Source organism: Myotis lucifugus, unplaced genomic scaffold, assembly GCF_000147115.1.
Source record: "Myotis lucifugus unplaced genomic scaffold, Myoluc2.0 scaffold_254, whole genome shotgun sequence".
Classification (NCBI taxonomy): domain Eukaryota; kingdom Metazoa; phylum Chordata; class Mammalia; order Chiroptera; family Vespertilionidae; genus Myotis; species Myotis lucifugus.
The window spans coordinates 1,770,067-1,783,522 of NW_005871302.1; the positions used below are offsets into that span (position 1 = coordinate 1,770,067).

Genomic DNA, 13,456 nt, shown 5'->3' on the forward strand with positions numbered 1-13,456 from the left:
TTAGAGCAAGACTAAGAAGTCCAAGGTTGTGGATTTGGACCATGTATGTGCTGGTTTGCCTTAAATAGAGAAATGTTTTTCTTAGTTATAGCTTGCATCCCTCACCTTGGCCAGTTGATTCACATCTGGGTACAGTTGTTACAAGGGAGACTGGGTAAGCATTGTATATGACTCAGAGGGACCTGTTCCTAGCTGCTATTCCTTGGAAAGTATTTGCCAAAAAATAAAATGACCCACAGTTTATAAATGGCAGCATACAGGGTCATTTTTCATCCTCCTGAAGTTGGCTGGTCTGGGAAATGTTTTTTTCTGCGACTCAATTCCTCCCAGGAAAAAAGTGTCTACAGAACCATATTCAAGTTTTCTATAGTGTGCAAGAGTGACTACAGCTTTAAAAGTGGCCTCTTGCCCTGGCTGGTGTGGCTCAGTTGACTGAATGCCCTCTTGTGCACCAAACTGTCATGGGTTCAATTGCCGGTTTGATTCCTGGTCAGGGCACATACCCAGTTTACAGAGATCAATGTTTCTCTCTCACATTGATGTTTCTCTTTCACATCGATGTTTCTCTCTCCCTCTCCCTTCCTCTCTCTCTTAAATCAATAAAAATAGCCCAGCTAGTGTTGCTCAGTCATTAGGGTGTCAACTGAGCACAGAAGGGTTACAGATTTTTCTGGGCCCTGGTTGGGGTGCGTGCAGGAGACAACCAATTGGTTTCTCTCACATCTATGCTTTTCTCTCTTTCTCTTTCTCTCTCTCCCCATCCCTCCCTTCCACTCTCTCTAAAAATCAATGGAAAAAATATCCTTGATGAGGATTAACAAAAATAAATCTATACTAATAAAAGCCTATGTGGTCATCACGCCGTGATGCCCTCACGCTGTAACAATCCATCACCAGGAGGCTGCGTGTGCAGCGGGTGCACGTGGGTGGGCGGGGACTTGACGCTGCGTGCACAGTGCGGAGGCGGGTCCCGGCAGCTCAGGCCTACCTCTTTGGGGCAATCCATTGAGGAGCCCCGGATGGGTGGGTGGGGCCTACCTCTTTGGGGAGATCGATTGTGGGGCTCCTGCACTGTGAGAGGGCACAGGCCAGGCTGGGGAACGCCACCCCCCCCCCGCCCCCCGTGCACAAATTTCGTGCACCGGGCCTCTAGTAAAAATATATTTAAAAAATAAAAAAATAAAGTGGCCCCTCAACTCTTGCTGAGATCAGACATAATCTGCCTCCTCACTGTATCATCCATATCATCTACACATTTTGTTCACAATCTCATTCTATTTCTCAACAGATTATATATTTGACAAAGAGTTTACCACTATAGGTAACTGGAAAGCCAGAGTGAAAGTGAGAAGAAAATACTACAGAAATAATCATGAGGCAAATGTTTCTGCCTTGTTAATAACACTGACTCTGTAACTGTATGTTACAAAGCATCATTCCCCCCACCCCCTCATTCAAACTTAAAAGTCATTAGACCCCAGTAGAAATAGGATTTCACAGAAGAGGAAACAAAACTAGTAAATAAACACATGGAAGATTGAAGTATGTCCTAACTAGAAGCAAAATCAAAAGCACATTTGATGTGCGGTTTTCATTTTTACTAAAATTGCAAGGTTTTATTAAGTGGGAACACTCAATTCTGGGAACAATGTCTTAAAGTTGGCACCCTTACACAATGGTGGTGACACTTTAAATGTGGGCAAATCTTTGGGGAAAGAAAGAAAGCAATATATAAGAACTATAGACGTATGCAAATACTCACTGCGGCATTATCTGACATAAAAGACCATCAATAACCCCTCACAGGGGAATGAGAATCCATTATGCCACAGTACCATAAGGTAATGTCACACAGTGATTACAATGACAATTATGAAGACTTTTGGAGAAACATGAGATGCTGAGAATGTGTAAAAACTATGAAATTTAATGTAAACAATGAATGTATCTATACAAAAACATGCACATGTAATAAAATGTATGCATGTGGAGAAAAATTGGAAGGCAATATGTAAAAGATAAAAATAGCACTGTGACAGCAGTGAGATTAAGACTGTCTTTTATTTTCTCAAAAAATGTACTTAGTGTAGCCCTAGCTGATTTGGCTCAGTGGATAGAGTGTTGGCCTGTGGACTGAAGGGTCTGGGATTCCATTCCAGTCAAGGGGAGATGCCCAGGTTTCGGCTTGATCCCCAGTAGGGGGCGTGCAGGAGGCAGCCGATCAAAGATATTCTCTCATCATTGACGTTTCTCTCTGAAATCAATTAAAAATATTTTAAAATTTTATTTAGTGTTATTACACCAGGTTTGAATATTTGAAAAGGTGGATGGGGCTGGAGCAGGTGAAAATCCTGCAGCTCCCTCCTATACATTCTTTGTCCTAAAATTGTCAGTTTAGGAGGGGAAGGACCATGTCTGTTTATTCACAGTATGCACTCGGCTCTCAGCCCAATGCCTAGCACTTATCAGATGCTTAATAAATATTTGTTGAATGAATAAATGAAAATGCCTGAAGTCTAAAAAGTCTCAACCCATGATGACTGGGTACATTCCATCCTGGGGAATAAAGAGAAATTTGGTTTTGTTGGAATTAAAAAATGAAGGCCCATCCATAATGGCAATTCCCTAGTCTTCTTGATAAGTGAATTTGGGAATGAAGGACCCGGAGAGAAACAGTCTGTTAAAGCAAACCCAATTACCACCCAGGAACATATGTTGCCCTGAGGCCTCTGCTGCCATAACAACATCGTGTAACTATAACTACAGCCCTGGAGGGCTTTGGCCTTGTCAAATATGGAAAAAGATGTCTTCATCATAGCACAGCTTTGTGCTCAGATTGACTTCCCGAGGGAGCTTGGATCAGGGGAGGGAGGTAGATAAGTGGAGGAAGAGGGGGAGATGAAGGGCATGAGGAGGAGAACTGCTATTGAATCAGGAACAGTGATTTTTTTTTTTTTTAGCAATTTTTAAAATGTGGTAATTTGACTGTTTAGTTTTGGTGGTTATTTATAACCCCAACTGCAGAGGTGGGGAGCTGTGCCTGAGCCTGCTGGGATCTGTCCAATACCTTCACCCAGGGTGGGGCTGGGAGTAGGTGGTGGGTAAGGGTGATTCAAAAACCAAATGAACAAGTGTCCAACCAGGTAAGAGAAGTTCCAGGCCATCTCCAGCAGGAGTAGACAAGGAAGGACCATTAGTGATTGTGCTGACTCGATTTTTAAGGCAGCTCAAAAGTGAAAAAATGTTAATATGAATTATGATCACATTAGCAACCTCTGAGATTCTCCCAAAGGGATAAAGACAAGGCCAATCACTTGTCCTCAGAAGTTCTAAGATTGGCCTGACTATACTAACATTGTCATAAAAGGGTCAAGGCACACTTCCCCACCTTACAGGACAGTTACTAGTATCTGCACAGAGGAAACTGCTGTTCCTAACCCCTCCTAGGCACTTCACTGGTTCAAAAAGAGGCTTAGAGGAGAGAGAATGGCTAAGTTTCCTAACTGAGCCAACACCTGGCAGTGGCCACCCCATTTACTGAGCTCTTTTAGATGCCAGGCAGTAAGGGAGAAGCTAGAGACAGTATGGCCAGCCAGGCAAGGCTCCCAACCTCCAGGAGCTCTTGGGCCTTTGAAGCAAACAACGAACAACTACACTTTGTATTTGAAATCTGGTACCTATCATTTTACTGGCAAGGGGAACATTTTACAGAAAATTGAGGAACCTTTTAGGGAATTCACAAATGTAGCTGATGAGGTAAGATACAGTTATAAGAAAATGAACAAGGACATACTCAAAAGACTACCCTGCCCTGTACAGTTCTTCCTCAATTCTGGGTAAGATGATTACAGCATTATTATAACTAGTCTTCCTGCCTTGGGTCTCCTGCCACTCTGCTCAGTCCCCCTCACAACTTCCAGAGATCTTTAAAGTGCAAATTTGATCTCAGGACTTCCCTGCTTAAAGTCCTTCAGGTATCTCCCATTACTTGCAGTCCAGGTCCTTAGCAGGGTGTTCAGGGCTCTGCATGAACTGGTTCCCCCAACCATCCCTGGCTCTTGTTTAGGCAACCATCCTTAGTCCACCATGCCGTCAGTCACCCTGTACACAATGCTGCTCCATACCTCTACACTTTTACACATACTGTTCCTTTTGCATGGAAAGCCTTTTTCTCTTTGTCCTCTGGCCAACTTATTTGTCCCATGAAATTCCACTCTTATTTAACCTGTTCTATAAATTCCTTCCTAAACGTCAAGATAAAACACTCCATTCCTCCTCTGTACCACTTCTGAACTTGGCCCATCCTTCTATTTTCCTACTAGTATTTTGGAACAATGACCTTACTGGCCTGGGGAAACACAGTGCTTTCTCCATGTTGGTGTGACTCAGTGACTGGGTAATTGTTCTGTCTCTTGAGCAGAAGTGAGGGTGAACAGACAAGAGCAAACAACCACTGAGACCATGTAAAGATGCACTGACCAACATTAAGATGTTACAGCCATGACCAGGATGACTAGAATTATGAATGTCAGTAACGACAACCATTGTAATGCATTGTGGTAATCCTTTAATCCTTACAACAACCCTGTGAGGCGGCTATAGTGTCTCTACTTCACAGGTGAGAAAACTGAGGCACAGAAAATTTTAAAACTTACCCAAGAGCAATGCAGACAGAGCTAAAATTCAAATCCAGACATGACATCAAAGCCCTGTACTAGACACCAGGAGAGCTGATGAACAAAATAAATAGGAGTTATGTGTTCTCATTGTTTGTTTGGAAGGAGAGAGGGAAAGAGCTTTCAAATTGTATAAGGAAGAGTATAAGTATCACAGTAAATGCAAAATAACATACCACTATGCCCTACTACCTCAGATATACTAAATCAGGAAAGACTTTCTGAAGAAAGGAAATTGTAAAGAAGACTGGATGTATCAAGGCAGGAAGAACAGCAGAGCTACCTTTGTGAAGTCTGGCAGATGAGGATGGGCAGGAGGGCAACTGTTCAAGGGCTTTGAAACCAACATCAGTTCCTGCTTCAAGAGCGAACCGAGTCATGACGAAAATGACACTCAAAGTAAACATGTTGGTTCAAAAAAAGAAAGAAAAAACGCTTTCGGGATCCCTCTTTGATCATTCTAAATATACCTCGCTATTCTACTTTCATCTTAAGTACACATTTTCCTTATATTTCTATCCTAGTGGTGCTAGTTTTTTCATCTTTCTGCCAGAGTTTACACTTTCCAAGGACAAGAACCGTGTCTAAATGGAATTGTAAACTCTTTTAGTGTCAGCTGCAGTGTTTGAAAAAATCCAATGTAAGAGATTAACTAATGTTGAACATTTGTAATGCTGGTATTTGTATGATGAATGGTGAAGTCCGGATAAGATCTTATTCTAAAATATTAACTTCACCATCTTTGAGGGCTATACATTCAGAGACTATAAAACAGTCAACACATTCTGCTTGACTAGAAAGCATTTACTGTGGATACAGCATGGTCTGGGCAGGGGTGGGCAAACTTTTTGACTCGAGGGCCACAATGGGTTCTTAAACTGGACCGGAGGGCCGGAACAAAAGCATGGATGGAGTGTTTGTGTGAACTAATATAAATTCAAAGTAAACATCATTACATAAAAGGGTACGGTCTTTTTTTTTTTTTTTTTTAGTTTTATTCATTTCAAACGGGCCGGATCCGGCCCGCGGGCCGTAGTTTGCCCACGGCTGGTCTGGGCACTACTAAGGATGGTATGAAAGAATTGAGCTATGTTCTTTTTTGGGGCAGGGGTGGGGAGTTGGTTAAAACTCTTTTATTCATCACTGATTAATTGCAACTTTTCCCTTTTTTTTTGAGCTATATTCTTAACATAAGAGGTCCTGACCACTAGTTGGGGGAGCCAGACATCCAAGAGTAACCTCAAAACACACCAGTAAGTGCAAAAATAACAGAAATCGTGTGAAATTAAATGCTGACGTGCTAGGGCTATCCTTGGAGAAACTCGAGTCCCTTTCCATATACGTTTTTATGTGCAGTTCAACCTAAGTAGGTTATTCAAAGGTCTTTATACTAAACACTAAAAGCTAAATATCAAATACTAAATCTGCCCGTGCTAATAGCGGCCCCGGGTATCCCCGAGGAGAGCGCCGGCTAAGGGTCAGGAACCGGCACTCTTCAGAGTCCTCTGTGCAGCTCATCAGTGCGATGGTCCCCTTGTGGCTCTGCTCCTTGGCTCTGCTCCTGGGGGGAAGCTCCCTGTTATCGGGCCTCGGGTGAAACGGGGGTCCCTGCTCCTAAATGAATGACTGAGCTGGTTCCACGCCTCCGCCCAGTCGCTCTCGGCCAAGCTGCGGTCCTGGACGCCTGCTCTCCCCTCCCAGCCTTCTCTATGGCCCTTCTTCCAGCCTGTATCCTTCATCGACGTCTTCCTATTATTTAAAGCAGGCCCCATTATCCTATTATTTAAACATCTTTTTTTTTTTTTTTTAGCTCCAGCTTCACTAAAACGATTCCTTCTTCTTATTCCCTCCCCCAACTCCTGGCTCAAGCTTCTGATGTTCAGGGGTCACTTGGGTTACAGTGGGGTTCATGGCTTCTCCGGTTCTGGTGCGGCACCCCCGCCCCCGCCCGCCCAGGCCTCTTGAACACATACAGAAGGGGGGGGGGGGGGTGCTCGCCACAAAGCTAAACTGGGAATTCTTTGGAGCTACGGCTTCTGAAGAAGGAAAGGGTTCTGCCTCCTCCCGCGACCTGAACGACTTAACTTACTTGCTGTTCGCTAAAGGCAAGGACAATGTCTCCTTCGCCTGACAAGGAGCTTCCTGGTGGTGGGCGCTGCCCTTTCGTTTCTTTTTCGGAGCCTGCATCCCCACCACTTTGAGACACGGGATGGCTCTTAAAAAATTATTTTTGTGTGTGTGCAAACTATCCCTTCGCAGCTTTGGGTTTATAGGCTAAACGGAAACGTCCTTTAGCCCGTTAGGCAAAGAAGGGGTTAAATATCAACAACCTGCTGAATTCTGGGGGTTTCCTTCCCCGACTTCAGAAATGAAAGCTACCGGGAAGGGACATTTTGCCCAAGGTAAAGATGAGGACCATTACCTTCCACGGTCAGGCTTCTGCCCCAAACAAGAATGGCTACCCACGCGCACACAAAGGGGGCCATTCCCCCGAGTAAAAATGGCTGGCCCCGGTTTGCACTGGGCGCCCAGTTCCAACATGGCGCTCACGAGCCTCACCGGACACAGCGCAACTCCCAGGACCCCATCGGGCCCATAACGTCAGATGACGCGAGCCTCAGCCGGAAGTGAAGGAAAAAGCGCTCCAGCCCGCGGCGCCTGCGCAGAAGGCTGTAGACGCTGTGAAGCAGGAGGCACTTGGGATCGTCCGCAGGATTGGGACTGCCACAGAGGCCGCCACGGAGCCCGCCGGAGCTACCGTTCCTCTTGCTGCTGCCGCCGCTGCCCGAGTCGGAACCGTCGGGCCGCAGCCGCCGGCAATGCCGCGAAGGAAGGTGAGAGGAACGGGACCGGAGGGATGGCGGGTGTCTAAGGACAAGTCGATTGAGCAGCGTGACGCAGTTGGTCAGGCTCCACAGACAGCCTCTGGGTTCCAACTTCCCGACCCCCCGAATCTAGCTCCGCAACCCTCTCTTCCGTCCAGATCCTACAGAAAAATGTGGGCCCGACGCTGGCCTCGGCCTGTGCTAGCAACTATTCCCGCCCTCTGCTTGCCTGGCTCGGAGGCGTTCTTCTCGTTAATTGGTCGCTGAAACGTCTAGAAGCATATTGATTGGCTGGTGACACCGCCCATTTGGGCACAACGGTTACCTCCCCGCGTGCGGGGGAGGTGTCTGAGCCTGGCCCCGCAGCTCTCGGATTGGCTGTAGAGAACGATCCCTCCTCTCTTGATTGGCTGAGGTTGGCAGTCTGTCCCGTGGGGGTGCGGCTTAGCGGGACTACGATTGGGTGGCACGAATCCCCGCCCTCTGGGCCTGGTGATGCTGTAAATGGAGAGGCGGGGTTTTGGAGCATCCTTCCTTTCCCGGCGGGGGGGGTGATAGAGAACCAGCGCCCACTCCCAAGAGATCCCACTATGACATTGCATCCCAGCCGTAATTTTTCCTTATTAGCTTAGTTGGACAGCGCCTAGAAAATGCATTTCGTAAAATCAGAAACTTTCTAAAATTACATGGGACTTAGGAGATCACCCCCATCCCTTCTTTTTACAGCTGAACAGAGAGAGGCCTAAAGGAGTGCCCCAAGCGACTCAATTAGGCGATGGCTGTGCCAGCATTACAGAACAAATCTAATTCAACAGTTTTTTAAAAATGTATTTTTATTGATTTCAGAGAGGAAGGGAAAGAGAGAAACATCAGTGATGAATCATTGATCGGCTGCCTCCTGCTGGGGATCCAGCCCTAAACCCTACTGGGGATTTAGCCCCAAACCCCACCTGGAATCCAGCCTTGACCCACTGAGCCACATCGCAGGGCATAATTCAACAAATTTTTATTGACTGGTCGCTATGTGCTGGTTGCTGGGGATTCAAAAATTAAACATAATCACTGGCTTTAAAAATCTGATGGGGGGGGGCAGGGAAACAGGCATATAAATACCTGTAGAAGGAACTAGTAAATTCTCTACTTAGAAGTATATAGACAAAATTATGGAAGGCAAGTGTGGGAGCAAGTAATTCTGCTCCGGAGTAGGATGGGAGTAGATCAGGGAAAGCCAGAGAGAAGAGGTCAAGCCAGGAAAGGATGGTCAGAGATGATCAGTGATTCAATGACTGATAACTGGACTAGATGGGTAACTGGACTAGATGACCTTTGGTCTCCCCCTCCCTTCCCATCCTATTGATTTACTGTGATTCTGGGGCATCTGCTCATTTCTGAGCAGATTACCCTTGAACTATTTGGAAAGCTGGGTGGTATCTTGCTCATTTCTGCAGAAATTTTTCTCTTCACAGAAACTTTCAAATAAAATATTTGCATTTTTCTAAGGTCTCCTAAAATGACCTACATTGGTAGATGTTTATGTTAAAGCTCACCAAATGCAGGAATAGTATTGGTGCCTTGGAATAGGTCCACAGTCTCCCCAAATACAAAGAGCTCTTAAACATGTAAGTTTGTTCTTTGTTACTTGTTTGGTGGCAAAACCTGTCCTAAACTGTCCTGAGGTTACTTGCAGTTTTTGCATGCCTTCTTTAGTGTGATTATTTACATATTATAAAGTGTCTGTTTATCTAAAAAATTATGAATTCTAAACACAAGTGGCCCTAAGGGTTTTGAATAAAGAATAGGGGACTTGCAGTGTGAAGCTTTGTTTTTTGTTTTTTGTTTTTTTTTTGCAAATGCTCTTCCCTTTCTGGGTTTGTAAAAGATGTATAGTGTTAATGCCCAACTGATGAAAGTTATCCTTATGGCTAATTATGCCTTTGGAGGCTAATAATTGACAAGTAATTATTAATTGAAAAGACAATAAAACCTCTGTTTCTGAATGCCTATAAGTCTTCTTGTGCAAGCTGCCCCCCTTTTTAAGCCCTTTTGTTATTCATGTGGAGAAGCTTCAAAGGTAGATAAGAAAGAAGAATTTTACTCTTTCTCTGCTTAAATTCTCTTAGGATCAGAGTTGACCATGATATTTTGAATTAGTGTATGGCTTTAAAAAATGTGTTAGCTGTTCATGGAGACTTTGAACAAAAACTCCCTAAAGTTAAATGGAGTCAAGCACTAACATTTTTCTCACTGCCTTGGAGTTATGTATAAATGCATGGCTATTATGTCAGCCAGACCATTTTGAGTTGGTTACTTTTATTTCCAGTTTATGATACTGACCTCCACATGGACTTATTTTAGAATTAATCCTAATACAGGAAAAATTAATTCTCCATTTATTTAATGAGGATGCATTATTTGTAGGCTGTTCATTTAAATGTTCTAAATAAAGGGAGGTTGACTGTTGAATTCTTTCTTAGGTTTGAACTTCGCGTTTTCAGCATCACGGTTCGTTTTATTTCCAGTGTTAATACAAACCCACAGAGTAAATGCTTCTGTGCTAATGTCTGGATCTATGGTGTTACAGAGGAATGCAGGCAGTAGTTCAGATGGAACCGAAGATTCCGATTTTTCTACAGATCTCGAGCACACAGACAGTTCAGAGAGCGATGGCACATCTCGGAGATCTGCCCGAGTCACCCGCTCCTCAGCCCGGCTGAGCCAGAGTTCCCAAGGTAAAAGGCTTCCTTCTCCCTGCCACGTCTCACAGCCTGCTGACTGGTCATCACATGTGTTAATATGGAAACTGCCCTGTGGCTGATGTAGATGACAGAGTCTGGTGAAATACAGAGCAAATGACAACAGAAGTATCAGGTCTTTAAATATGGTTCTGTGGGAGGCCTGGGTGGAGGTGCGAAAAGAGGGGGAAATGGAAGACATCTGTAATGTCAACAATAAAAAGAAAATTTAACCAAAGAAAATCCCCAAATGGTTCGGTTCTGTCGGGGGTGCTGTCTCACTTTTAGATCCAAACGAACTATGTCTGGTATAATGGATGTGTAGCACATGAATGTCTTGAGTCATTTAACTTTTTTAGATGACAGTTTTCCTATCAGTAAAATGGGAATGTCATCATGTCACTTTCTGTTAGAATGGTTTCCAGCGGTTCTCAACCTGTGGGTCGCGAACAATGAAAATACATCCTGCATATCAGATATTTACATTACGATTCATAACAGTAGCAAAATTACAGTTATGAAGTAGCAACGAAAATAATTTTATGGTTGGGGGTCATCACAACATGAGGAACTGTATTAAAGGGTCGCGGCATTAGGAAGATTGAGAACCACTGGTTCGACTTAGGGACTTAAAGTAGTCTCTTTACAATTGGTAGGGGCTCAATACTTCTAAAACCATGTTTAATTCCATAATATAGTTAGATACACAATTAATAGTTGACTCAATAATCAGTTGTGAATACCCAAAATTTCGTTTTGGTATAGAGAATAGAGAATCTCTGTGTTAAAAGTTTCTCCAGTGCCATTAGCCACCTGAGCTTCTTAGATTTGGAAGGTACCCCTGACCCCTCTTGGCTCTGCTCTGGGATTCTCTGGGGAGGAAAGAAGGTTGCAGTTAATACAGAAAGCTCATGATCAGTAAGTGATAATATATTAAGGGGGGAAATGTAATATACTTTGAGCACTTAAATAGTGCTGATTTGGTTACTGCTGTGAGCATGAGAGAAAAACAAAAGTTTTTCAAGCAAGAAAGTGGGCATAGTCTCTTACCTGTTCCTAACTTGATTTTTTAATTTAAAATTTCAGCTGAATTATAGCTGTTGTCTCTTGATTTCTCAATTTTTAAGTTTTATTTCTAGCACAATGGGAATATTGATAAATGGCTACTATAATTCAGGCACTATCCCATGAATGGAATGCCATGATGGAAGAATCAGTTTCTGCCCTCAAGGACTGCTCAGTTTAGTGCAAAATAAAGATATGTAAAATGATCATTGTAATGCATTGTGGTAAGAACTCTGAGAGAAGTTTGCATGGATTACTATGGGAGCCAAGAAATGGAGCGGCCAGATGATGGCAGGACTCCCAGATGGACATTTTAAATGATTTAGTAGGAATTTACAAGTTGAAATATAAGAAAGTGTCTCATAGGCAGAAGGAACAGTATATTTAAAGCAAAGGGCATAATGTTCTTAGAAAGTATTAATTGGCACATGAGCTCTGGGTCTCTTTCTGATTGTTATACTTCATGACCACAGAGTTCTGGGGACACCATTCACAATATAGTCTATGGAAGGCGGCCCTCTCTAAAGCAAAATGTAGACTGCATTGTAAATGCAGCCCCCTGGCGGTGTGCAAACTGAAAACCCAATTGTGTGCTAATTGACACAAAAGTTCGAGAATTTCAGTTTTCTCCTTGTTTAAAATATGCTTTAATTTCAGGTTTGAATTTCTTTTATTCCTTTTTTAAGTGTCATCAGTTTGGAAATGTAGAAAGACTGTTGGGTGCTTCAGAATAGGTTTTGCCATCCAAAACAATTTTAAAAGCTGTATTATCGCATTACCCTTTATGAGTCTATTATTTCTCTTCAGGGTTTCAGAAAGGGTAATTAGGAAAAGAAAAAGAGACCCTTAAGGAAAGGAAATATTTGTATATTGTTATGCCTTTAGTAATAGAATATCTGTTATGGTGGGTTAGAGTAAGGAAAGAAAGAGAGGATGCAGCTATTATATATAAAGCACTAGATCTGTGTACTAAGTATCATGTTAAGTCCTTTACATAAGTTATCGAATGTATTCCTCACAACAAACATGAAGAATGTGCTGCTAGTATTTTCCTTTTTAAAGATAAGGAGATGGGCTTGGAGAGATTAACAGCTAGTTGGTATGGAAGAGTGGAATTGAATCATGTTTAGCCTTGATTCCAGAACCTAAACTATGAATTCTACACAATATTTCATCTCTTTGCCTGATTGAGGGTCTTTTGCTTATGTTTTATTTAATAAAATAGATATTTTAAAGATTTGTTGGATTTTGTGAAATGCGAAGAGGAGGGCGGCCTACATACTAATGAATCATATGGATGGGAAATAGACTTCCTTGTTTTTTCTTTAAGTGTTATATTATCTTTTCAGATTCCAGCCCTGTTCGAAATTTGCAGTCTTTTGGCGCTGAGGAGCCTGTTTATTCTACCAGGAGAGTGACGCGCAGTCAGCAGCAGCCCACCCCAGTGACCCCGAAAAAATACCCACTTCGGCAGACTCGTTCGTCTGGCTCAGAAACTGAGCAAGTGGTTGACTTTTCAGACAGAGGTGAGTGGGTATGCCATTCCAGAGAGGGTGTGGTCAGTTTCTTCATAAGGAAGGCTTGGAGCCACTGCAGACAGATGCCTAATACTGGCAATATCTCAGCTACGTCCATGCTGTTTGCCTGATTCCTTTCTTATATCTTGCTGAGGACAGTTTGGTACTAGAATATTCTTGTGGTCCAGAGTAGTTGGATCTATGAAATTGGACCTGCAATAGGCAAAAGGGTCTGGGTACCTCTTACTCACAGATGGAGAAGGCTTGGACCAGATTTTCTTTTCTTTTTTAAATAATTAATTTTTAAATTTTAATTATAGTTGACATTCAGTATTATTTTATGTAGTTTCAGGTGTACAGTATAGTAGTTAGACAATTATATAATTTACAAAGTGATCCTCCTGATAATTCTGGTACCTACCTGGCACCATACATAGTTATTTATTTATTTTTAAAAATATATAATTTATTGATTTTTACAGAGAGGAAGGGAGAGGGATAGATGTCAGAAACATCGACGAGAGAGAAACATCAACCAGCTGCCTCCTGCACACTCCCCACTGGGGATGTGCCCGCAACCAAGGTACATGCCCTTGACTGGAACCGAACCTGGGACCCTTGAGTCCTTAGGTCGACGCTCC

General features: G+C 43.1%; 2 protein-coding genes across 5 annotated transcripts in view; one reads left to right on the top strand and one right to left on the bottom strand.

Moving 5' to 3' along the window:
• The window catches only part of FAM117A (family with sequence similarity 117 member A), a 60,434-nt gene extending 53,226 nt beyond the window's left edge, over positions 1-7,208 (bottom strand). The window contains exon 1 of the mRNA XM_006098953.3: positions 7,099-7,208. Within this exon, the coding sequence (XP_006099015.1) occupies positions 7,099-7,162 (64 nt within the window). The 5' untranslated portion in view covers positions 7,163-7,208. The remainder of the gene's footprint in view (positions 1-7,098) is intronic.
• Positions 7,209-7,266: 58 nt separating this feature from the next.
• The window catches only part of KAT7 (lysine acetyltransferase 7), a 34,095-nt gene continuing 27,905 nt past the window's right edge, over positions 7,267-13,456 (top strand). For 2 of the 4 annotated variants that reach the window (XM_014464506.2, XM_014464507.2), the window contains exons 1-3: positions 7,267-7,510; positions 9,976-10,230; positions 12,648-12,824. In XM_014464506.2, the coding sequence (XP_014319992.1) occupies positions 7,282-7,510; positions 9,976-10,230; positions 12,648-12,824 (661 nt within the window). In that variant the 5' untranslated portion in view covers positions 7,267-7,281. The remainder of the gene's footprint in view (positions 7,511-9,975; positions 10,231-12,647; positions 12,825-13,456) is intronic. The other 2 variants (XM_006098955.3, XM_006098956.3) reach the window with 1 other exon arrangement.